The sequence below is a fragment of the Dipodomys spectabilis genome, unplaced genomic scaffold, assembly GCF_019054845.1.
Source record: "Dipodomys spectabilis isolate Male_0828 unplaced genomic scaffold, ASM1905484v1 ptg000141l, whole genome shotgun sequence".
NCBI lineage: Eukaryota > Metazoa > Chordata > Mammalia > Rodentia > Heteromyidae > Dipodomys > Dipodomys spectabilis.
Genome location: NW_024870818.1, coordinates 10,708,927 through 10,734,624, shown reverse-complemented (window position 1 = coordinate 10,734,624; position 25,698 = coordinate 10,708,927). Strand labels below are relative to the sequence as shown.

Here is a 25,698-nt window from a genome sequence, read left to right as displayed (position 1 = left end):
GATCATGATCATTGGCTAAAAGGGGTTTAGGTGACTAATTTGTAATGAACAGAGGGCAATTATTACAATTCTCTTTTGTTCTCCCCCCCCCCCCCTTTTTCTTTTTATGCCAGTCTTGGGGCTTCAACACAGTCTAGGCACTGTCACTGGACTTATTTGCTGGAGGCAAGCACTCTACCACTTGAGCCATAGTTCTACTTCTAGATATTTAGGTGGTTATTGGTATCTCAAAGACTTTCCTGCCCAGTTTGGCTTTGAACTGTGATCCTCAGATCTCAGCCTCCTGAGTTGCTAAGATTATAGGTGTGAGCCACCAGTGCCTGGCTGTTCATGTTTGTTTTAAAATATAATCTTTATTATTTTTTAAAACCTTGTCATAATTCCTGTGGTTATAGATTATGACTTGTCTTTCATTGTCTTTCAAAATGCTAATTCTCTGGGCAGTAAATTTTCACATATAACCTTAGAGAACTTCTTGATATTTCATTTAAGTATCTTAGATGAAAGCTTTCATAGTGAATTCATCCACAGAGAGATTATTTTGGTAAATGCTATATTGTGTGTGAGAAAAGCAGACATCTTTGACTTCCCCTTCCTGTGTTTCCTATTTAAGAAAAGAGCTTTTTGGATTCAATGACTGACAGTAAACAGCCATCAAGAAAGGGTCCCCAGTGGCTGTGGTTGGTGCAGTTACCTTACAGGCAGCATTGGCTCTAGACAGCTGTGCAGCAGAATATCCTTGGGTCTTGAATATCCTTGACTTTGATGTATGTGAGAGAAATGGTTTTCATCCCTGTACTCTTAGCCCTAATTCTTTTGACCTTAAAAATTCTGGAGATCTAGAAAAGATTGAAAATCATTAGCAAGGGCTAGGATATACACATCTTCTTTTTTTTAAGAACATGAGCACATTATGCATAACAATATAATTTTGGGGGCAGAGAATGTGGCTTGGTGGTGGAGTGCTTGCCTAGCAAGCATGAGGCTCTGAGTTCTATTCCTTGGTACCACATAAACAATAAATAAAACTAATAAAGGGGAAAATAATCATTAATTTAAAAAATATAGATAATTTTTTTCTTTTCCTCTTCCCTCCCCTTTCCATTTTCCTTGTTACATGAAAAAAATAACATGGGTAAATTTGAGTTTCTTTTACTACTTCCACTAAGTTTAAAGCTCCTACAATAAAAAAGCCTACAGTTTTTTTTTAATGAAGTATAGTCATATACTGCATGAAGACTTTTGAGGTACATGATGGCTCACATACACAGACTCTGAACTGTCTCGTGAACTCTGTGCTGTTCACGAAATTGTCCATAGCATATTTCTTAGAATGTATCCTTGTCCTTAAACCATGTATGACTACAGATGATTTTAACTTCACTAGAGTATTTGTGTGCCCTGTGGTGGGCTGGTTTAGGATATTATATTTATTGCTTTTTTAAATAGTGCTGCTTAGGTTATAATATAAAATCACAGGATGAAGTTTGCTGACTTCTGTTTTTAATTGATCTTGGAAATCATGAAGGATCTGACCTCAGGTGCATGGTCATTTTTATCCCTCTCATTTCAGGAAAGTAATATTTTGTTTTCCTTAGGCAATGAGGGATAATAGTGTGAGCAGGGCTTTGAGACTCAATTATTTTGGGGGTAGGGAGAGGCAGGCTGGTCCTGGGGCTTGATCAGGCCCTGGGCACTGTCCCTGAGCTTTTTTATTCAAGGATAGCACTCTACTACTTGAACCATAACTCTACATTCAGCATTTTGGTGGTTAATTGGAGATAAAAGTCTCATAGGCTTTCCTGCCTGGGCTGTCTTTGAACCATGATCCTCAGACCTGAGTAGCTAGGATTACAGGTATGAGCCATCAAAAGCCTAGTGGCTTTGAGATTCCTGAGGTTTAATGTGGAGATAGGTTCTAATCCTGGGTGCATCTTCGCTAGCAACATGTTCTCAGGTGAGTCACAGAAACCTTTCTGTACTGTTCTGTTAAAAAGAGGTAATAATAAACAAGATAAAGCTACATAGGAGCAGAATAGGGTTCATTCTGTCCCTTGCACTGATTGTTCCTTTCTGTAATCCCTAGCTATTTCCTTCTGTGTGTTGCAGAGAAGAGTAACCTATTAGCATGGCCCATGATCTGGCTACCTGTATGTGGAAGCAGTTTTGACATGTGTCACCCATTTTTTAGTCAATAGTTTCTGGTTATCTTAAAATGGAATCCTGAGAATGCTTACGGCTGAGATTATGGCTGAAGTGTAGAACAAGCAAGCACAAGTTCAAACTCAGTACTACTGAAAGAGAGAGACAACACATTTACTTTCCCCTCCTGTTTGTGGCACTTTGTTATTTCTAATTCTCACCCTAGCTTTCACAACAGAGGTTTACTTTAAAGACCATTTGAAAGCTGGGCACTGGTGGCTCACGCCTGTAACCCTGGCTACTCAAGAGGCTGAGATCTGAGGATTGTAGTTCCAAGCCAGCCCAGGCTGGAAAGTCTGTGAGACTCTTCTCTCCAATTAACCACTAGAAAACAGAAGTAGTGCTGTGGCTCCCCCCCACCCCCCACAACCAACAAAAAGAAAAAAGAAAAAAAGACTATTTTATTTAATAGAAACCCTCCCCTAGCCTCAGCCTTCTCTGGTCATAGCTGCTTATTGCTAGCTTTTTTTTTTTTTTTGCACCACTTGTGGGGGGACTTGAACTCTGGGCCTGTCAACCACTTTAAGCTGTAGTGCCACTTCTGGTTTTCCGGTGGTTAATTGAAAATGAGAGTCGCAGGGACTTTCCTGCCCGGGCTGGCTTTGAACTGCAACCCTCAGATCTCAGCCTCCTGAATAGCTAGGATTAAAGGCGTAAGCCACTAGTGCCTGGCTGGATTGAGACATTAAGGAGATCACCTTGAGAAGACCCCAGAGTGTAGCGTGACTTCTAAGTTCAGTATTGTATTGTAGCTCTTGGGAGGTTTCCTCACAGTGCTTTAGTTTCCATGCTGGCAAAAAAGCACGTTGCTCCTTGGCAAGTGGATGTAGCCAGCCGATATATACACATAGGTGCAGTTATACAGGGTTTACAGTTGCTTTGTAGTTTGCACATCAGACTGTGTTAGCCAAGAATCGCCTGCTGCATGTGCATTTAGGACAGATGTTGATGTTGATGTGTGTTTTGTCCATGAAGCGGGTTAAACTGCTAAGGGAAACGTTTTAACTCAAATTCTATTTATATTCAAACGAGCAAACATGAATTAAAGGCCCCTAGACCAATCTGCCACCCGAGGCCTTCAGTCAAAAGATTAGTTTCCTTCCTCTTGTTCCCTCAAGATAACAGTTTGATTCTCTACTATCCATACAGCCAGTTGCCTGTTTCCGGTTTCCTGCTCTGTATTATTTTGCATGTTTCTCCTGGGAAATGGCTTATTTATTTTTCAAGCTAAAGCACACAAGAGAACTCTACCCTATCAGATTCTTTTGTTTTAAATTGATTCTTCCTTATTTTTTTTTAAACAACTCAAGGATGGATAAGTCTTGTGATTGACCTGTTTAACTCATGTTAAAATGATATAGGTATGCCCTTGTGTGTTTTTCAACTTTACAGTTACAGGTTTTCAGTGAACATTGCTCAGAAACAAAACACAGTAAAAATTGGGGGGAAAGAGTCTCATCTTTAAAGTTATTTTTGGACTTCATTTAATCTGAAAGATACTACCACACAGTCGCATTTTTATCATGGTTCAAACACTGAGAAACAGTTACGAGAACATGCAGTCATAAGAGATTTGTTATATAATGAAAACATTTCACTGTATATGGTCTACCCATGTGATTGGGAATTTTCTTAACTTCTAGGGGATCATTAGCAGCAGCAGCAGCAAGATTGTACATATTGGTTTAGCATTTGTGTATTGTACACGCACTCTGCCAGGTATATGCTAAGGCTCTAAACAGACATGAAATGGACCACTTTCCTTTGAGGCAGTTGCAGGATAATTGAGGAGATAGGACACGGAATAAATGAAAAAATGAAAGATAGTCATCCATCAAATGATGATGCTGGCCCTCTTTTTGACCTACATCTCAAAGAAAGACTGAGAAAAGAGACTGTCTTCTAGGTAGTAAGCAAAGATGGGCAAACAAGAGCATGTAGTGTAAGAGTACAGGGCAGTATGGGTAGAACACATAGGAGGCATATCAGCAAAACTTCCTGGATGAAGCTGGTGCCTTAGGAGCAACCACTCAGGACCATTGGACACAGGCACAGAGAACTGGATTCTAGTATTTAGCTTGGAGTCATTGAAGATGTTGGCATATTAGTACAGCTTTGAAAAATATTTGGGAAGTATGACAGTGGCAGTGATATTTAAAGTGGATTAGAAGGCAAAGATGCACAGGACAGGGAACCTTAGAAGTTGATGGTGGGTGGGACCTGAAGTCATCCTAATTGTGTCCAGAATTTTCTTGTAAATTTCCAAAAATACATTGCAAAGTCAGTCTCTTTGCAGTTGATTCTGTCCTTTTTTTCTTTCTATTTTTAACTTTCTAGTTTGTTTTCTTAGCTAGACTTTTACTTCGCCGAATATATATATAATGTGTACTTGGTAATATTGGCGTTTATTAATACTCTGAGCACACTTTCAAATTAGACAGCTTTAAATAGCAAGTCATGGCCATATGTTTGAAGAATGATTGCTTTATCATTTCCCTTTGACTGCTTCTCAGCTTCCATTCATACAGCTCTTTTCTTGCTTTAAACCCAAGTCTGTATCCAACTTGATCATGTCTGTGCAAAGCAAAAATTGCACTGGGTCACCTTTTCTTCTTAGAGCAGCCCATTATTTTAGAAGAACTTTTTACTATGTATTTTTCATTTACACCTATGAGTTCTAACCACTTGCAAAGTAAAAAGAAGATTTCTTGAGCCAGGTGTAAATTCAGTCTGAGGAAAAGAGATAATGAATTAAGGTCATTTAACAATTATCATTTCTATTTTACTCTTACTTTCCCTCCAGATTGTTGCATACCTTTAAGCCTTCCTTCTTCCCTGACTCTTATTCCTTTCCAAAGCAGAAACTGTGGCATGAAAATGATGTGCTCAGTGCGCTTTACAAAAGGCATTGCAGAAAGATACTGCTCATTCAATCCCATAACACAATGCCCTTCTACTCACTGTAGCTATTGATGTGCCTGTAACTTGATTCACGGTAACAGTATTGATTTTTTTGTAAGTAAAAAACATTCTTCATAGTGAACAAAGACTCTTTTGCCTTCCAGCATTGACAGTGGTCATTACCTAAAAAGAAGTAGCCAAGTAATTCTGCCTGTAATTCTGGCTGCTTAGGAGGCTGAGATCTGAGAATTGTGGTTTGAAGCCAACTTAGGCAGGAAAGTCCCTAATACTTTCTCTCTCTCTCTCTCTCTCTTTCTCTAACTGGATCTGGGGCTTGAACTAGGTGCTGTCCTTCTTTGTGCTCAAGGTTTAGGGTGCTTTGAGAAAGTGCTAAGTGCAGATACATGGTGGTGCTGCAGGCACACCTGCAATAAAATTCCACTACCAAAAAGAGTATCTCTAATAGGATTTCACTTTCAGTTCACTCCTTCAGGAGTCAGAAGCTGATGTAAATGTTACCATTCACAGAAGCAGACGGATTTTCTTGTCTGCTTCTCATGGAATCTCTCTTCTTCCTGACTCCTGACCTCATTACCATGTAGACCACTTACCTGTTTCCCAAATAGAAAGCTTCTGGTTCTTTGTTGTTGTTGTTTTCTCTTGCTTTTGCACTTTCAGCTGGGTTGTGTTGATGGCCAGCTAAGGAGTGAGAATGTGCTTAAGTAAGGTCTTGGCTTTTATTCTACTCTCTTTTCAAAGACTGGGTGGTAAGCAGTGTTTGGTTCCGAATGCCTTTACATCTGAAGAGTGAGAATGAGGCCTTTTTTCCCCCTGTACCATAAGCCTCAATAGACCAGAGACATATCTAGTCTTGATGGCAGTACCAGTCCTGACAATTGGAGTGTTAGTGATACAGGATACACTTTACAAAAGGATGGGGAGAAGGAGGATTCTAAATCTTGCATCATGAAAATATGTTTTTTTTTTCCCAGTGTTGTACAAGAGACATTAGTTACTGTCTAGTGATTGAGAAATTTGGCTGGAGCCAGCCTGGTTGGGCAATTGTGAGGATTGTGAAGTATCAGACCCACTGTGTTGGGCGTAACAAGGGTTAAGTGAATGCCATTTTTTTCTTTTAAAGAGTGAATCACTGTCTTTCTGTGTATCTTTCATACAACTTCCTGCCCTTGCACTTGTAGTTTCACCCAGTAGTTTGTTTGTGTGTGGGTTGTTTTTTTTTTTTTTTTTGATATATACTGACCCAGATGTTGAAGAAAAATTTTTTTGCTTTTGAAAGAAAGCTGATTGAGATGACTTCTGAAGGCTTGCTCAGTCAGGAAATGGTAGGATTTCCCCATCCCAGGTAGATTCTCAAATGGTTTGAATTGATGAGAAAGCTTCTTTGTTGCACAGTGGGGTTCAATGAGCAGTTAGAATAATCTGGACACCTGACTGTATGATTTATATCCTCCCATTTGATATTGGGTGGTCTTCTGGTGAGTCCTTGTGATATATAATAGTGTATAATCTGAGAAGGGTAGGGGCAAACACAACCGAGAGATATCCACAGAGAACATGAGACCAGTTCCTTGGAGTCAAGTATGAAGCAGCACTGACTAGGAACCTACAAAGCAGGGTTTGGCTGTGTCATCTTCCTGGGAGGAGATACAGGCATGCATTCCCTTAACAATAGCAATATAAGTCCCTGGAAAAGTAAGAGGGAAATGGAAATGGCACAGAGGCAGGAATGTTTCTCATCATACTGACCCAGACAGAGCCCCCAGCATTCCAGGATCTCTGCTGCTCCTCTGCTTGGCACCATGCCTTTTTGTAGGGTGAATAAGTCTGAAGGCAGGGAGTTTTAGTGCCCTCGAGCCAACATGCAAACCATAAAGCCAAAAAGCCTTTCTTTGATGCCGTCTAAGCCGATGATGAACAATGACCTCCTAACTTGAGTTTCCTTCTCCAGGGCTTGTAGTCTAACCAGCTACTAATGCCAGCTCCCAACTCTATAAGCCTATGATTTTCAGTAAGGGTTCTCGGCCCCAGAATTGTCCGGGTTGGATAATGATTTGTTGTAGGGGGCTGTCCTATTTACTGTGGGACATAGCATCCCTGGTTTGTGTCCTCGAGATGCCGTAAGCATATATCTCAGAAATTTCTTTAGACATTGTTAAATGTCCCCTGGGAGCAACCCCCCCCCCCTTTTATTGTTTGTTTTAAATCTCTGGTCTAAATAACGAGATCACTGTGGATCTTGCAAGAACTACTTTTCTACCCCACCACAATTGCCTTATGTTCATAGAACTGGAAGCTGATCCTCTTCTTCCACCTTTCTGCCAGTGACAGCTGCTTGAGTCTGGAAACCTATGGATTGTCTTCCATCCTTTAAGCCAAGGGCCTTCTGTTTCTCCAGACCTATTTTCCCAGCCTCCCTGGGTGGGAAATGTAGGGGTGATGTCATTTTGCCTTGCCAGGGAGAGTAGAACAAAGGATTGGGTCTCCCAAGCCTGGAGCCTTATCATCAGTTGCGCCACTGGGTGATGGACTTCCCCCTCCCTCTCCCTCCTTCCAGCTTCAGAAGTGTTTGTTGACACCAAGTAGCTGTCTCTGCTGAGTTGGTTTCATGACCCCCTCCTCTGTCATCAAGGTATCAATCGGGTCTGGTCCCTGGGCACAATCAATCTTCCTTTTAACTTCTTCTTAACGTTTCTAGCCAGAGCAGCTTCAGAGCCGGTGTGATTTTTCTAGCATTCTACTCTTTTGAAGCCGGTGGCGCACACAGCAGCCTCAGAGAGCCTTCCTTACACAGATTCGAGTCTGTTTTGTGTCAGCTCAGTCCTTCCAGCCCTGCCACGCCTCTCCACCTCACCCTCTACCCTTAAGTTTGCTTTTTTGTGGGGAGGAGGGTTGAAGTTGAACTATAACTCTTTAGAGCAGGTTTGAAGCAAATCCTCAGAATTTTCTCATTAAACAAAAAAACAAAAAAGCAAAAAACCTGCTATGGCAGCTTGAAAGAAGCCGCCAGTGTTTCTTTATAATGGCAGATTCACCCAAAGGAAAGGAATCTATTTCGCTCATCCCCCCTTGCGCCCCCCCACCTCGCTCCCTGAAATGCTTCAATCCAAGCATACTTTCCTTTTGATCTTGCTCACTTGATAGGCTGGGTGTGGTAGTAACTTTGAGTCTCAAACCTTTCATTAAGAGCCTAAGATACCCATCAAGGACTTTATTAAATGTTTTCCAGCCCAGTATAGTACATAAAGGATATTAAATTTTTTTCCAATTAGTTGGCTCTAAATACCATCTGAATCAGGAGTTACTTGCCTCCTGGGTAGAGACCATCTGTGAAATGTCCCCAGCAGAAGCTTAATGTGTCTGTATTCTCCAGCCTTGCTCTTTCATAAATAGCTAACCTTAGGCCAGAAAGTGCAGCTCCCCACACGACAGAGTAGTAAAGTTACCATTCATCACCATGATTGTGTGATTAATAATACATGTGGTCTTTTCCAAGTACAGTGTACCTCTTGCTGTCTTTTTCTCCTTTCCTAATCTGCCCTTGTGATCCTTTGTTTCTGGTTGGCCTTTGTCCCCCCACGACCATTCCATCTGGATAGACCATTTATTTAGGGAAGGAGAGGCTGGACTTCAGGGAGCTGCAGGTGACCAGGTGTCTGCGCTGGTCCTCACTGGCTCACTTGCCGGTTGGCAGCAGTGGTGAAGTCTCAGAATGTCCTCTGCCTCACTCCTTGTGGTGGGGTTGGTGGTGACCTCAGCAAAGTCCTCCGGCAGATCTTTCTAGGACACTGGGCTCTCTCTCTGGCCAGCAGTAGTACCCTTAGGCCACTGGCACATGCCCCATTCACAGGATCAGCTATTTACATGCCACTCAGTGGTTTTGAAATCGTAAGAAATTGTTGGGCTCTCTGCTCCTTTTGTGAAGTCATGAAGTCATGCATCTTTCTGATTTGTACTAGGAGTAGGGCTTGGGTTCTTGTGGGATTAGAAGTACAATACCAAGTACGATACCACTTCCATATTTCTATGGAGATAGCTGCAGTTAAGAGGATCTAAGTAGATGCTGGGTGCTGGTGGCTCATGCCTTTAATCCTAGCTACTACTAGGAGGCTGAGATCTGAGGATCACGGTTCAAAGCCAGCCCGGGCAGGAAAGACTGTGAGACTCCTATCTCAAATAAACCACTAGAAAATCGGAAGTGGTGCTGTAGCTCAAGTGGTAGAGCGCTTGCCTTGAGCTGAAGAGCTGAGGGACAGCACCCAGGGCCCAGAGTTCAAGCCCACAACCGACAAAAAAAAAAAAAAAAAAAGTATGATACCTAACTGGCAGAGGGTAGCTCTGTAGATAACAGTGTCAAGGAGTATTGGTGAGTGTTCCAGGGCATCCTGGATGTCTGTTGAAGGTATCTACCTGACGTTAGAACATTCTGCAGAGGCAAGACTACGTGGATATGGAAGGCTAGTTCTGCCCTGAATGTTTGTAGAGTTTATGGTTCAAATTGGATATCACCTAGGCATCCCTGAGGTTTGAAAAACTTAATGCTAATTAGATGGCTCAAGTTACAACTACCATACTTTTGAGCATAAATCAGCAGCTGCCTTTTCAGTGAATGTATGAAGTTTAGAGATGACTATTTAGTCCACTTAGTTGGTAGAAGAGGGCACTGAAGCCCTGGTTCAAGACCCTGACCTCCTGATGACTTTGTACTGCAGATTACTTGGTATTCTGCCTTGTCTGCTGTCGTTTTCTCTGTTATCCATAGCACATGTGACCTCAATGGCAAATGAAGGTCATGAGTGACTTTATTTATTTTTGCCAGTCCTAGGGCTTGAACTCAGGGCCTGGGCACTGTCCCTAAGCTTCTTTTGCTCAAGGCTCGCACTGTACCACTTGAGCCACAGTGCCATTTCCAGCTTTTTCTGTTTTAATAGTACTGAGGAATCAAACCCAGGGCTTCATGCATGTTAGTCAAGCATTCTACCACTTAGCCACATTCCCAGTCTGTGACCTTTTTTTGGAGGTATCGCCCAAGTTTTTGTTCATGAAGATTGCAGTCTTCTAAGCATTTCTTTCCCACATCCTTTTGTGTACTGTGTGTTTTCTCATATTCACCTTTTGAAGGAATAGTAGCTAAACATGTCTCAGATGCTCTACCAGTCAGATACTATTGTACTTGACAGAAGCACTGCAGAGGCCTCTGTCATCATCTGCAGGGAGAGGAGGAAAGGAAATGGAGTGAGGATCTTCTGGCCAACAGTAAATCTGGAGACTCCTTTGTTCAACAACTTATTCCACTTCTGTATTTCTATGGAGATAGCTGCAGTTAAGAGGATCTAAGTAGATGCTGGGCGCTGGTGGCTCACAACTATAATCCTAGCTACTCAGGAGGCTGAGATCTGAGGATTGTGGTTCAAGGCCAGCCCGGGCAGGAGAGACTGTGAGACTCCTATCTCCAATAAACCACCAGAAAACTGGAAATGGTGCTGTAGCTCAAGTGGTAGAGCGCTCACCTTGAGCTGAAGAGCTGAGGGACAGTGCCCAAGCCCAGAGTTTAAGCCCCATGACTGACCAAAAAAATAGGATCTAAGTGGAGATTTCATTGGAACTTACTTTTGCCAACTCCACTCCTATTGGTATACTCCTGTGCTGCCAGTGCCAAGTTGGTGGTAAATTGAGTTCTTCTCTCCTTGCAGATGAGCGTGAAGCCGTGCAGAAGAAGACCTTCACGAAATGGGTCAACTCTCACCTTGCCCGAGTGTCCTGTCGGATCACAGATCTGTACACTGACCTTCGAGATGGACGGATGCTTATCAAGCTGCTGGAAGTACTCTCCGGAGAGAGGCTGGTAAGTGGTAAATGGTAGCTGACTGTCTTGTCCCAGATATAGAAAAATGTTTTTTGGTTTTTTTTCCCCAGAAATCAAATGTGAACTTGTTGAATTCTACAATTAGTAATTTTTGCAAAAGGGAATCGAGCTTTTGGGGAAAACTCCAGTGTCACATTCTGAGTCTGGGTGATAATTTTGAACTGTAATAAAGAAGCGTCATTCTGGTAATTTGTGAGGTTGCTGCTTTTCTGGCTAGTGTCCCTGTTAAACAAGGCACAGAAGTGGAAGGGCTGGGCTTGGACACAGATGAATCCATATCCTATATGAGATCATGGGATGATTTCTAAATTTGTGTCTTACTGGTTCGCTGGAAAATCTGAGCTGCCATCTCAAGGTGGCAAGAATTGAATTCAGTCGTGTCTGATTTTTTTTTTCTTTCCTTCTCCCTTTTCGTTTTGGGGGAGGTGGTGGAGATTGGTATTTTGTTGTCTCCTTGGGAACTGAGCATCTGATGAATTTACCTCACCCTCTTGGGTAGGAAAAAATTCCAGTCTGCAGTGAAACTATCCCTGTTCTGTTTCCCAGAGTTGCTTAGGCCTCTCTTACTGTGACTTTTGTTTATGCACCAGATCAGAGAAGCTTAAACCAGTCAGTGACTGACCCAACAGGTTTTGTCTCACCTGGGCTTTTGAAGACTGATGCTGTATTTTCTACCAGAGCACATGCTAGGTAGTGGTGGGCCTGAGCCAAGAGCTCATTGCCCAGGGTTAGAGCCCACATCTGCACTGACCTCACCAGGAAACTATGATGCCAGTGGTTGGCAGGACTTCCAGAAAGCTGTATTTTTAACTTGATCTCCACCCTGTAACTTGACAGCCGCAGTGGGCTTTTGTGCAGGTTGACCCACACACCTCTGACCACAGGCAAAGGGGCCAAGGTTGTACCCTCCCCTATTATTTCCCACAGACACAATTGCCTCTCCGAACCTGAAGAAAAATAGAGTCAGCATTTTCTATCCCTTTGCCCTTTTGTTCAAGACTAGAGACCTGGCTTTGATGAAAGGCAGTGAAGTCCCTTGTTATAGGTACTGAGTTCTATCTGTGTTCTTGGTTCTTGGAGCCTGCAGATGTTACTGCCTGTTTTCTATCAGAGCTTATAGTTCAAACTAGACAAATAGAAAATCCCCTCAAATCACAGTGGCTGTGAGAAGGGAGTGGCTTATAAGGAGGTTGGTTATTGGTGATAAGAGTAGTTTGTAAAACCCCAAGTGCATTAATTTCTTTTGCTGTCCTTCTCTGGTAGTTGTCCTGGATTAGAAGCTAGATAGTCCAACTGCTTGTATTCCATGCATACTATAGATACAGTGAGTTAATTTGTTCATTTGAACTGGAGATTTTCATTGATTTCTTTATAAGGAACACAAATCACACTTTGTTGTTAGGCCTTAAATTAGAGACCCTCCTAGCTGAAACCAGAATCCCTCCCTGAGGCTTGGACTGAAGGATTCTTGCATATTCAGATTCCAAAACTAATGAAGTGATTAGTGCTTCCAGGCCAGGGTAAATTAGTGTCCACAGCTAACTGTGCCATCAGATAACATTTAGCGCTAGGCTTTCTGCACCAGTGATCTGAAACTCTGGGTAACATAAACATTTGCACTCCATCTGGAGTCCCATCTTAGTAGACTGGTGTTTACCACCAGCTTGGCAGTAAATAATAGATAAATGTTTGAAGACCTAGATGATCCAAATTTACTGTGTTAATTGATTGTTAGATTCCTTTACAGAGGTTTTGTGTATGTGTGTGTGTGAGAGAGAGAGAGAGACAGAGACAGAGAGATTGAGAGAAACAGAGAGAGAGAGAGATTGTTTCTCCACTAAATAAACTTAAAAAAAAAAGTTTTCATTTAATGACCCAAAAAATTGCAGTGTAACCTCACCTTGTATATTGCCTCAGTACAATTCGAGTCAAGTTTGAATGGCTTTTAAGATGTTATTTGTGTTGTCACAGAACTTGACTCAGATACACTAGAGAACAGAAATTCCCATGTGCCATTCTGGCCTGGGCAGGCTCTGTGTCCAGTGTCTTCCCTGTTTTGTTTTGTTTTTTTGGTCTCAGAAAAGTCAGCTTAAGGAGCAGTGAGAAATCTGTGGGGCCAAGTCAGGAAAAAAGCTGATGATTTTCTGAATTTACTATGATTTTCGGAATTCACTATGAACTGTAACTCTTCTTAAGGTCAGGCTTCAAAATTCTTTTAACAACATAGGCCTGTTCTTTCTTCAGTGTCACATTGGCAGGTAAAAGTGTGAGCACAGACATGGTCCTAGTCACTCTATGGTTGCACCTTAGTCTCAGAACTAGATGAGAATGGGACTTGCAGGATGAAGGCTGGCTCACAGCAGCATTGATATTTAAAGGGAAAGGAGCCCCTAGCATAGTATCCACAGGCCTGCATCGTGGTGGTGAAGGTTGTACAAAGGTACTAACCTAGGGTAAGAGCTTGCCTGTGGGGGGGGCTAGGAAGGTGGCTCAGTGGTAGAGTACTTGGCCTTGCATGCATGAGGCCCTGGGTTCGATTCCTCAGCACCACGTAAGCAAAAAGAAAAAAGCCGGAAGTGGCATTGTGGCTCAAGTGGTAGAGCGCTAGCCTTGAGCTGAAGAGCTGAGGGACAGAGTTCAGGCCCCACGACCGGACCCAAAAAAAACAACAACAACAAAAAGAGCTTGCCTGTGCCTGCTCTCTTCCTTTCATGGGGTTCTGCAGGGAAGAATTCCAGGGAAGATGGCAAGTGTTCTGCTTTGCTCCTGTCATATTAAACTCACCTCTAAGATTGCTTTTCCAAAGGCCTCAGTTCTCTCCCCAAACCCTGCTATTTCCAACCACAGATGCTACTAGTTTTTGTTTGTCCCTTGTTTCCTAATATTCTATCTTTATGATGTTTTTGGTTCTTTATTCTATTAGTCTCTAAGAAGAAAAAAACAAACAACAACAAAACAGGCATTTGGTTTTCTTTTGCAATCATTAGTTCCAAAACAGGCTGAGCTAGGTGGGGTTGGTTTACCATGAGATTTGTTAAGCCTTAAATCCACATTGAACTGCACTGGGGAAGGTTTTTCATAAAGCCTGTGTGAAGAGACCATACTGGCATGTATTATTTGTTGAAACAAGGTTTTGTGGACTGACCACAAAATCTAGCTGTTTTTTCTAAATACTATTTGTAAAAAAGGAGAATTTACTTTTGTTCTAAACAACTGGCCACCAACAACGTGCCTCACACATGGGTGAAGTCTTCTGCTCCACTATGTGTGACCTATGTTCTATGGCTAAAGACACTGTCACTCAGACTGCGGGACCATCCAGGCTAGGGAGTGGCATGTCCACTTTCCAGGGCCAGTCTTCTATTTAGCAGTTCAGCCCTTGGAGAAGCATGGTTCTGGGTGGTTTTAGAGTTCCTTAGGATTTCAGGGGGGAATGGGAATTGCTAAGTGGGGCAGCCTGGTCTTATCTTCTTGGGGGGCCTATCAAAATACACTGTTGGGAACGCTTCCTTGTGTCTTCTTCCGTTCTAAAGGAAGCCAAATGGTCTTCCTAGGGGAAAGTATTCTTTTTCCCACTTCTGGGTTCTGATTATTCCATAGTTCTGCAAGTCCAGAAGCCTGGCAGAGTATAGACCCACAAAACTTCATGAGTAGTTGGGAAAGAGCCAGGATCTTGGAAGAACCTTCTCTCCCTCTACCCTCTAGGGACTTCCAGCCCATGCAGGAGAACTAATCAAGGCCACATTAACTTGAGGCAGGGCTTGTGGCTCTAGTAGCAATTAGAAGTATGTTTTCAGAATCTAAAGGTAGCTCCATAGCCTCACAGTTTCCTCGCCTTTGAAGTCAGAAAAGAGATGGGTCTGGGACAAAGGTGTTGGTAAAGATTCAGGACAAGAAAGGGACCTTGGAAAGGAAAAACAGGAAAATGTCTGCAAAAATACACATAGAACAAGGACTGTACGGGGAAGTAAAAGGAAGCTTGTTAAAGTGATTTAAAAGAGGATGAGTAAAAATAGGCATTTCCTTAGAATGGCCTCCCTGCCTTCAAAGCCCCTGGGTCTCAGGCACAAGAGCCTGCTATCCTATTGATCCTTGTCTCCATGTGAGTGGCAATTCAGACTGTCCTATCACAAAGACACAGGATAGAAACATTCCTGTTGCCATGGAAACCGGCCCATGCCACACTAGGAATCTGATGATAATTACTGGAGGCAAGGCACAAGATGCTGCTCTTCTTGACAGAATTAGCCACTCCCTGGGCGAGGCTTCAGAAAGTGTTTATTATTGAGAGATGCACCCTCCCCCACCCCTCTCATTGTGTTCCATTTTCGCCATTGTTATCTAATTCTTCCTTTTGAGAAAATGAAGTTCAGTGATATAAATATAGTTCTTACAAAAAAGAAAACTATTTGCCAGATAGGAACTGAGTCTTTTCCTTCCTTTCACATGGAAATGCATACCACTCTTCCTTTTATTATGAGTTCTGTGCTCTTGGTATAATATAAAAAGAAGGCGCTTTAAAGTCTTAGGTCACCACATTAAGGAACTGGGCAGATGACTTCATCTGTCTGGGCCATCATATCCTCATCTATAAAATGACATGAATAGTGATTGTGAGGATTATATGAGACCGTATCTGTAAACCACCTAACAGAGATGTACACTGTAGTGCTCCATAAATGGCATCAAATTATTTTTGTAGCTTGGAAACTGTGCAGTTGATGGACATGTTTCTATGTGTAGTTTGTAAGATCATTATCACCTTTTGAAATTAATTTTTTAATTATCACTTCCTGGACTGTACAAATAATGTGCTTTGGAAATTTGAGAAGCCCATTTAAGCAAATAAGACCCAGATGAGGGAGCTTGGGTGTACTTGAGCTTTACTCTATTTTTTCTTCTTCTGGGATTGAGCCCAGGGCTTCATTTGCCAAGCAAGAGCTCTACCACTGAGCTTCATACTCAGAGCCTTCTCTTCGTTTTTATGATTTAGTTTTGAGGGCAGGGTCTTGATAAATTGCCCAGGCTAGCCTCAAACTTCCGATCCTCTTGTGTCAGCCTCTTGAGAAGCTAGGAGTTCATGTGTGTGTGTCATGTCCTGCCAGCTTTCATCTTGATATTCTCTCTCCCTTATGTTGTGCCAACAGTGCATCATCAAGCCTTGCCAGCTATTTGTTCTGTTTGTGGTAAGTGGGTGGGTAATGGTCCACTGGCCATGGGTGAGCTTCAATTATGAAAGTGGGGAGAGGGCTGGGAAGGTGGCTCAGTGGTAGAGCGCTTGCCTTGCATGTGTGAGGCCCTGGGTTCGATTCCTCAGCACTACATAAGCAAAAAGAAAAAAGCTGAAAGTGGCGCTGTGGCTCAAGGTGTAGAGTGCTAGCCTTGAGCTGAAGAGCTGAGGGACAGCGCCCAGGCCCAGAGTTCAGGCCCCACGACCGGACCCAAAAAAAAAGAAAGAAAGTGGGGAGAGCTCTTTGGAAATGTGAGGGTTTTGTAGTGAAGTATTAAGTAACTTTTATAAAATAATTCTTGACTCAGTATAAATTCCTTACTGATACATAGCAGTACTAGCAGTTGTTTGAATCCTTGTTAAAAAACATGCTTTTTAGTGTGGTTTTCTAATCTTTCAACTCCCAGGATTTCCATGTTTTTACATCTTCTTAGCGCCATATTGTTTCTCTCTATCATCTTTCCCTTTCTTTCTCTTTTTCCCTTGTCATTCCCCTTCCCTTTTCTTCCTTTCTTTAGAATTCAGAATTTAACATGGTCTTTCAGGATTGGGAGAATAACATTGTTATCCCTATAATTGGTACATTTCTCTGCCAGCTCTAAGTTTGCTTTTCCATTGATACACATCAGTGTTTCTGGTTCTTCCTGGGAGAGTTCTAGACTCCGAGGATTTTTGTTGTGGACAGAGAGATGTGTTATTGTTTGATGAAAAGTGGCATAGGGAGAAGAGTCCCCTTTTTTAGGTAGAGGTTTTTGGAGAAAATGACTTGAGATGCCCTTTGCTAATGGAAAGACACTAGATTTAAGAATGTCACAAGGGTTGAGGGTATAACTCAGGCTGAGCACCTGCCAGGCAACACAAGCCCCTCGTTCAGACCAAAGTAACCATTAAAAACAATAACAACAACCAGATGAGATAATTGTCAGCAGTCCCATTTTACAGATAAAGAGTCAAGTGATTTACTAGAAACTGTAACTTTGGTATTTAAATCATTCATTACTTATACAGCATTACCCAGCAAAAACATGATATATAAATCTAGTTTACTCCTATTTAGTATTTTTTAAAAGTTTAAAGGCCAGGAACAATAGGAAAATCACACATGTGCGTGCATCTACACAGCACAAGTCAGTTCATGAGTACATGTCTTTTTGGACTGTCACTCCTTCCCCCCTCTTCATTTCATTTTTGTTTTCACCGTTTCTTCTGGTGTTATCTAATCATTGGTGAGAAAACGTTTGCATACCATTTTGATTTATGTTCCTTTCTCTCATGCCATAATTTTTCTGATGGCTGGCCTTTGATGACTTGATTTGTGTCCAGATTTGGAGTGGGCAGTCTTTATTTTTATTGTGAAAATACCGTACAGAGGGTTACAATTACATGGGCAAGGTAATGAGTGAATTTTTTGGATCCGGTCGTGGGCCTGAACTCTGGGCCTGGGCGCTGTCCCTCAGCTCTTCAGCTCAAGGCTAGCGCTCTACCACTTGAGCCACAGCGCCACTTCCAGCTTTTTTTCTTTTTGCTTATGTGGTGCTGTGGAATCGAACCCAGGGCCTCAGGCATGCAAGGCAAGCGCTCTACCACTGAACCACCTTCCCAGCCCATGAGTGCATTTCTTATCAAGCATTATTGCCTCCTCCTTTGTTTCCCCTTCCTATCTCTCCTCCACACTCCTCCCCCCATGCCAAAATTGTAAAGTTCATTTTTGACATAACAACTTGTACATCTCATTGGTGCAATGGGTCCACCTGTTATCCCTATTTAAACAATTTGTTTTTTTCCCTTCCCCTCCACAAATTATACCAACATCAAATACAGTGAAAATGGGTTATACCATGGCGGAGGGACATACAAAGCAACAAAGAAATATTTTATGAATATGTTAGACACAATAGCAAGAAAGAAAAAAAACCTTTGTCTGAGACAAGCAGAAATGGTCAGATAAGTTGATGTTAAGCAAAATGAACCCCAAGTTAAGGAGTGGACAATCTTTAGCTCATCTAGTATTGCCTGTTAGCACTACTGTGTTGTCCTAGAATATGCGCCATACTGTGGGAAAGCTCCCTTCCTGTGTTCACGTGCAAATGCATACACATTCCACTGAGATTTTATACTTTGCTATTGGTGTGAAGGAGATACTGAGAGGACGTTCTCTACTGCATTATCTGAATGCGAGCCAGACAAGTGCTTATTCAGGATCTGGGTTTTTTGAAAAAAAATAGTGTGGTGCTATGCTCTGCTGCGGAGAAACCAGGCCATCCGTCCCTATTGACGCCTTGTCTCCTCTTATGTCCTCCTACCACCTGTGCAGTTCTGCTTATCTAGTTAGGAAATAACCTTTGTGCTCTGGTGGAGGTGCGCTCATGGGAACACCTGCTACCCCAGCAGAATATTTCTGCCTTTGAGCTGGTGGAGCCCAGGGAGATGATCACTCACTGTCCCGCTCCAGGGTGCATAAACACTGGCAGAGAAGAGAAGGGGAAAGAAGGAGTCGGGAGGGGAGAGAGGAGTGGAGAGGAGAGACAAGGGAGCGAAAGGAGGATAGGAGAAAAAACAGCTTCTGAATAGCGGAAAGACTTACCAGAAGCCTCTGTTCTATAATTTACATGCCTTTCAGAAGGGCACCTAATCCTTCCCTTGCCTTTGAACAGACTTTAACCAAGAACCTCATTCTACCATGAAGCCATCTAGGGTTGAGAGCAGGGGCTGCTGTGTATAGGTGCTGTCTTAGCCAGGAGAATTGATAGGTGATCCAGGAGATGATGGAGAGAAGCCAAAGAACATGTGTGAGCACCGTGTGCAGAGTCATGTGTTTCTCAACCAGAGGAGCAGCCTTACCCACTTCACCAAGGCAGCATCGACCCTTGCACACATCTCCTCCCGAGAGGAGACCTGGTGTGATGGCAGGAGGCTGGTGGGTAGACCTTGGAAAGAGAGGCCACCAGCATCAAGCAGAACTTGAGATTGAAGTCTCCCCTTTCTATTTCATTTCACATGTAATGGTTTTCCTGCCTTATTTGATTATTCAATTTTCATGTACTGTCACCTGGCATAGCAAATAACAATTTTTGATATTTCCCAAATACCTTAATTTTTTTAGTTTTGAAGTTTCCAAAAAGAAATTATTCTCCTTTATTCTTTTTTGGATGTGTTGAAGGCTGTTGTTATGTGCAAAACTTGATTTGTAGGAACATTTCTTTTTCCACTGCTATTGTTTGACAGTAGAATTTATGGAGTCTTTAATTCCTATTTCCTGCATGGGGAGCAGGAAATGTTTCTTTTTCTATTTCTCCCTTAACCCCGTGACATTAAAATAAATTCTTGCTAAAACTTACAAAAGAAGTGGAATTAACTAGTTGTTTAAGGCCTTAGCTTGTAACCTTATTTCCTCAATGTCAGAGTGAGTTCTTTCACTCTGTGTTCTTTTTCTGTAAGAGAAAAGCAAAAAATAACAGTTGTCTTGAGACTGGGCAGATTCAACATGGCTACTTGTAATCCAAGTAGCCTGCCTAAAGATGTTTTCTACCTGGTGAATAACTGAGGCTCTTAACTACAGAGGGAAGGCAGGAAATGGACAAGATACTAGCACAGGGTTGGCTGCCATCTTTACTTTGGTGTGCATCTGACTGCTGCCCACCTGGTCTGCCTTTCTCCATGAGGCCAGCTGACTTGTGGGTGGGTTTTCAGGTCACAGTACACATGCCTTATGTTCAGAACTGAACTAAACACCATCGAGAGTAGTGTAGCAGAAGCCCAAGGCATTTTCTTTGCTCTCTTGTCAAAACTAGCAGTCCCATTGGAAGTTACTGGGGCAATAAAAGAAACAAGAATAAAAGAAACAAGTCTGGGCTTTGTGGTCTAGACCACCAGTGTGTGGAGTTTTGAGGAAAGAGACATGTGAGAGCAGGATGATTGGAAATGCCTCCAAGGAGGGAAAGATGTACCTTGGCTGGAGCCTTGGAAGGTGGGTGAGCCAGAGTGAGGTGGCTATGGAAAGGAGCTTCTGCGTAGCTAGGTTAAATGTGTTCTCATGCCAGGCAGGGCATGCACATCCTGGTGGCATCTTTGTGAGATGATGACATCAGCCCAAGGAGTAGCCTTTCCCAAAGAGGGACAGATGGAAATAGAGCAGTAGGGGAAGGAGACATGGGCTTGCTTTTGACATGGTAGATAATAATGAGTCATTGAAAAGTGTGTGTGTGTGTGTGTGTGTGTGTGTGTGTGTAGTGGATAAATATGTAAGAATAGCAAATTGGTAGACATGTAGTACATATAGTGGAGCTACATTGTGAGTATATCATTGTATATGCTTATGTCCTTTGCTTTACTTAAATGATCATCTTTCAAAGACCTCCTTTAGGTTTTGGTATAACTGGGTAAAACAAAGGAACTTGGGCTGTATTCAAATTAGACTATTCTTGTTTCCTCCTCCCTTTTCCTTTCTTTTCAGTGAGTCATCCCTTTTTATTTAACCCTTCCCTGTCTTCACTAAAGCATTATGGGAGTTTTTTTAATTTGGGCCAGGGGAAATGTACCGTTTTCTTTTTCTTTGTTTCTTTGCCAGTCCTGAGGACTGAACTCAGGGCCTGGGCACTGACCCTAAGCTTCTTTTGCTCAAGGCTAACACTTCCAGCCTTTTCTGTTTATGTGATACTGAGGAATCGAACCCAGAGCTTCGTGCATGCTAGGCAAGCACTCTACCACTAAGCCACATTCCCAGCCTGTAATGTCCCATTTTCATTGTGAGCCAACCTTAGGAAATGACCCAGGTCTACAGATGGCAAAACTATGTTTACATTTAAAACAAGTAAAAAATCTGAAATAAGGCTGGTGGCTCAGTGGTAGAGCGCTTGCCTTGCATGCATGAGGCCCTGGGTTCGATTCCTCAGCACCACATAAGCAAAAAGAAAAAAGCCGGAAGTGAGGGACAGCGCCCAGGCCCAGAGTTCAGGCCCCACTACTGGACCCCCCCCCCCCCCCAAAAAAAAAATCTGAAATAGCTGGGCGCCAGTGGCTCACACCTGTAATTCTAGCTACTCAGGAGGCTGAGATCTGAGGATCACAGTTTAAAGCCAGCCCCAGCAGGAAAGTCTGTGAGACTCTTTTCTCCAGTAAACCACTAGAAAACCAGAAGTGGCACTGTGGCTCAAGTGGTAGAGCACTCACCTTGAGCTGAAGAGCTGAGGGACAGCACCCAAGCCCAGAGTTCAAGCCCCACAACCAATCCAAAAAAACCAAACCAAAACAAAAAAACCTGAAGTAGTTGTGTGGATAGCAGTTAGTGCTGAACTTTTCTAAACTTCCCATTCCTGCTCAGTAGTAAGTTGTGTAACTTCCACGATTCAACAAACCTAAGGAGCAATTGGTTACCATTCCTTTAAGTGTATTTTTCTAAAGCTGTGACACAAACACTGCTCTTGGAACAGATGAACTTGTGGTCTTTTTGGTTTGGGAAGCAGCGTGTGACAGACTTTGGTGGCCTGGGGCCCATCCCTAGTCTATTGTATGACCCGTTCCCCCTGTGTTCTCTCCTTTCCAGCCTAAACCCACCAAGGGAAGAATGCGCATCCACTGTCTGGAGAATGTGGACAAGGCCCTCCAGTTCCTGAAGGAACAGAGAGTCCATCTTGAGAACATGGGTTCCCACGACATTGTGGATGGGAACCACCGGCTGACCCTTGGCCTCATTTGGACCATCATCTTACGCTTCCAGGTAAGGAACTCAGCCCAGAGAAGTAAAGCCTGCCTCCCAGGTAGAAGCATCCTATCCTGGTGGAGTTGGCTTCCTCCAGAGGGATCAGGAAGTCCAGGTTGAAACCATACCACAGAACCAGAACTGCAGAGCAGATGTGGCATCTAGCCCCTAGGACTGGACTGACTGGCCTTGAAGGCATGTAGAAGCTACTGCTTCCTCCTGCATATTACTACTCCTGACTCTTGCCAGTGATGCACACCTACAAGGCATCCCAGCCTACCACTTCCCCAACACCTCTAAAAGTCTGATCTTGGCCACTTGGTTTTCAGGAACAAAAGTTAAAGATGATGATGATGATGATGATGATGATGATGATGATGATGATAATAATAATGCTAAGTTACTAGTACCAGACTGTCTTAACTTCTCCAAATTGTGGCATGCATTATGGAGTACTTTGGAGAGAAATTATTAGGGTTCTGGCTCATGTGTGCTGTACCATTTTCACCTTACTCTCCTTGGGATGTGAGGAAGCTGTTTTCAGGGGAAAGAGAAAAGCCTTACATGTGTTTGAATCTGATCATTTTTATGGAAGTATATTAGTGAGAAGGTACTATAAAGGGGAGAGAGGGAGCTCTGATGGTGGGAGGGGAAGAAGGAGAGACCAAGACGGAGCACTCTGAGACTGTTAAGGATGAAGCTTCTTGAGTCCCAGTTCATTTTTTCAGTCTCCGGGGGCATTCTTCATGCTAATAACTTTTCAATTAAAATTTGAAATACGGGAGAAATTTCTTACCCTTACCCTGTTTTCAGGTTACTCTGCAAACAGATGTCTTGGGTGACTGTATTCTGTATGTCTTTCCTTCCTGCTTACCAACTTTTATCTCTGATAAAAATTGATTTTTTTTTCTGGGTTAATACAAACTTTGCAAAAAAAAAAAAAAAAAAGGAGAAATATCAAATTATAGCTATCTTATTAAAACTCTGAAACCAGCCTGTGGCCAATCCTTTTTCCTTCTTCATTCCCTGAGAATGGAGTCTTGTGGGCAGGGGTGTGTGTTAAAGGGCAGGAGATTAAAGTGAAATTAACAGAAAGAGACACTTCCCTGACTGGCTTGTTCCCAAACCTCAGCTGATTATCTGCCACCATTGGGAAAGCTTAGTAATTCAGATTACCAGGGTCCAACTGCAGGGATTCTAATTACTTAAGTTTGTGAAAGATGCCATTGCTTATAGAGTTAATTGCAACAATCAAGGCCTTTTGGTTTTGCACACACAAAACTTATAGGTACGTTTTCTATGTGCTCCTAAATGATTTGAAAATGTAGTGAATATCATTTACCAATTATTGTTCTTACGTCTTATGCCAGCAAAGTTGACAGGACAGTCACCAGTTTTGGAGAGTAAAGCACTGTGCTTGTATTGCTTTAGGCACGTGGTGATCAGAATATGGAAGGACATCATCACTGTTACCTCTGATGGCAGATCAGTGCCCATGTCAGGAAGCCAGCACACACCCCCTTCCAGCTATGAATCTGAATTGGGATTCTCAGCACAGATTAGGTTGAGGCCTTGGCAGTGTGCCTTTTCCTATACGTCAGTGTGTATATACAAATGTGGATTTTCTCTGTTCTAGGTGAGAGGCATAGGGTGCCAATGTTAGTGTGTGACCTGCAGTGTTAGTGTCTGTCATGACTCAGCTTCTTCCAGTAGTTTTATTGGATGGTCACTTAGTCTACAGATATGTGTTGATTTCTATCTCATCTGAGACTTGACTCATCTTGTCTCCTCTGTGAATTTTCTCTGCTTGTCCACAAATAGCTCTTCTCCCAACTCTTGAATATTGATACAGAAGTATTTCTCCTTTCTGCTGTGGATTGTGGAATTCTCAGCCTAAATGTACGTGTGTGTGTGTGTGTGTGTGTGTGTGTGTGTGTGTTCTCTTTAGCTTCTAAGACATCCTATCCTACATATTCATAGTAGGAACCTATTAAATACTGACAGTAGCTAAAATTTATTTCTGTGTGGACATATCTGGAAACAGATGGCTTTCTTCACAGAGAAGCTGACAGTAGTATTTAATGCATAAAGATCGAGCCTGCCTTTCCCTGTGAGTTTGCAACATTCTTTCACATTCATTTTCTGCATAAGAGCTAATGAGTCTAAGAAGAATTTAGGGTTTCTGTAGATTAGCACTTCATATTCTTGCCATAATTAGAAATGTGTTTTTTAAAAGTAGTTATTTGAATTCTTAGGTTTTTAAAAAAAAAAGGTTTATAACTTTTTAACCTTAGATATTTTTTCCTCCTATCTCTAGAAATCTCAGAAGGAATTCTGGGAGGTATTTGTAGCTTAGATGGAGAGAGAGCTGACAAGAGGAAGGACAGCAAAACTTGGAATGGTTAGATCCAGAAGGTTAAAGAAGACTTCTTAAGCAGCTGCTGGTGGCCCATGCCTGTAATCCTAGCAAATCAGGAGGCTGAGATCTGAGGATTGTGGTTCGAAGCCAGCTAAAGGCAACGAAGTCCGTGAGACTCTTACCTCCAATAAACTACTCAGAAAAAGTTAGAAGTGGGGCTGTGGCTCAAATGGTAGAGTATTAGCCTTGAGCACAGAGAGACTCAGGGACAGCACCTAGGCCCTGAGTTCCAAGCCCCAGGACTAGCATTAAAGAAAAAAAAAAAAAGGCCTCCTAGGCCACAACATCGCTTCCAGTCCTATCTCAAGTTCAATTGTATGAAAGAAACTATAGACTAAAGGCTATTTAGAATATTAGTCTACAATCACATAACTGGTTGCTGGCTCCTAATCCAAAAATGGAAATGTAGTCATTGTTATTGCCATGCCTAAGATGGAGATACTGATGTAATCCGATGGTGGAGCCTCAAGTCAGGCCCAGGTTTTGGTGCCCGTAGAGCAGGCCTCATGTATAATGTTGAACTTTGGCTTGTGCAGTACTTGAAATGTAGACCATAGAAGCACAGTATTTAAACACACTACCTTGGGAGTTTGGATCAGCTTTCAGGACATAGGGCACATAATATCTTCATCATTGGAGTCTAATCTTAGTGTGAAAATGGTTATGAAAAACCACAGTCAACGTTTCTCCAGGTTCTGACAAGGTTCCAGATGACTGTGGGCACCTGTGTGCTGCTAGCTTATCACAGGAAAGATGGGCTCTCTTGGGGACATGAACATCCTCTAATAGGAAAATGTGCAAGTAGACCATCTCCTCTTTAGCTGTATCTGTGTTCGAAGTAGGAAACTCAGTTCTGGCTGGTGTTTCCAAGGTGATCTCGGACTTGAGGACACAGTTTTTATTGATAGACATAACATGTAATCTTCAGGGTGAGATCTTGTTTACTCTTTATATAAATGCAGATCTGTTCTTCAGTGACTGTTAAGCACTGTAATATTCCTTTGTACATCTTAGATCCAAGATATCAGTGTAGAAACTGAAGATAATAAAGAGAAGAAGTCTGCCAAGGATGCATTGCTGTTGTGGTGCCAGATGAAGACAGCTGGGTGAGTGGGAATGCAAAGGGCACTAGGGCTGTGTGTTCCAGGATTAAAGCCACTGCAGTCACTTATAAAGTGTTGACAGTATCTTGTCCTCGGCTTTCAGTCTTGTTAACACAGAAGCGGTTGCTATGTTGGCATTTCAGCTAGTTCTCGGAATGGAATAGAAGGAGTTTTGATTTATATTTTGAACCTGTCATTTTTCTTCAATCAGTTGCTCCGGAAGCTCCAGAGACCATTATATTTTGGATTTTTAAATCCTGG

The 25,698-nt window shown here is 42.5% G+C and overlaps 1 protein-coding gene across 3 annotated transcripts in view; it reads left to right on the top strand.

Annotated features, from left to right (window-relative positions):
* Positions 1 to 25,698, top strand: part of Sptbn1 (spectrin beta, non-erythrocytic 1) — a 186,514-nt gene that overhangs the window by 105,706 nt on the left and 55,110 nt on the right. For all 3 annotated transcript variants that reach the window (XM_042691168.1, XM_042691169.1, XM_042691170.1), the window contains 3 exons: positions 10,815 to 10,966; positions 21,760 to 21,933; positions 25,349 to 25,440. In XM_042691168.1, coding sequence (XP_042547102.1) covers positions 10,815 to 10,966; positions 21,760 to 21,933; positions 25,349 to 25,440 — 418 coding nt within the window. The remainder of the gene's footprint in view (positions 1 to 10,814; positions 10,967 to 21,759; positions 21,934 to 25,348; positions 25,441 to 25,698) is intronic.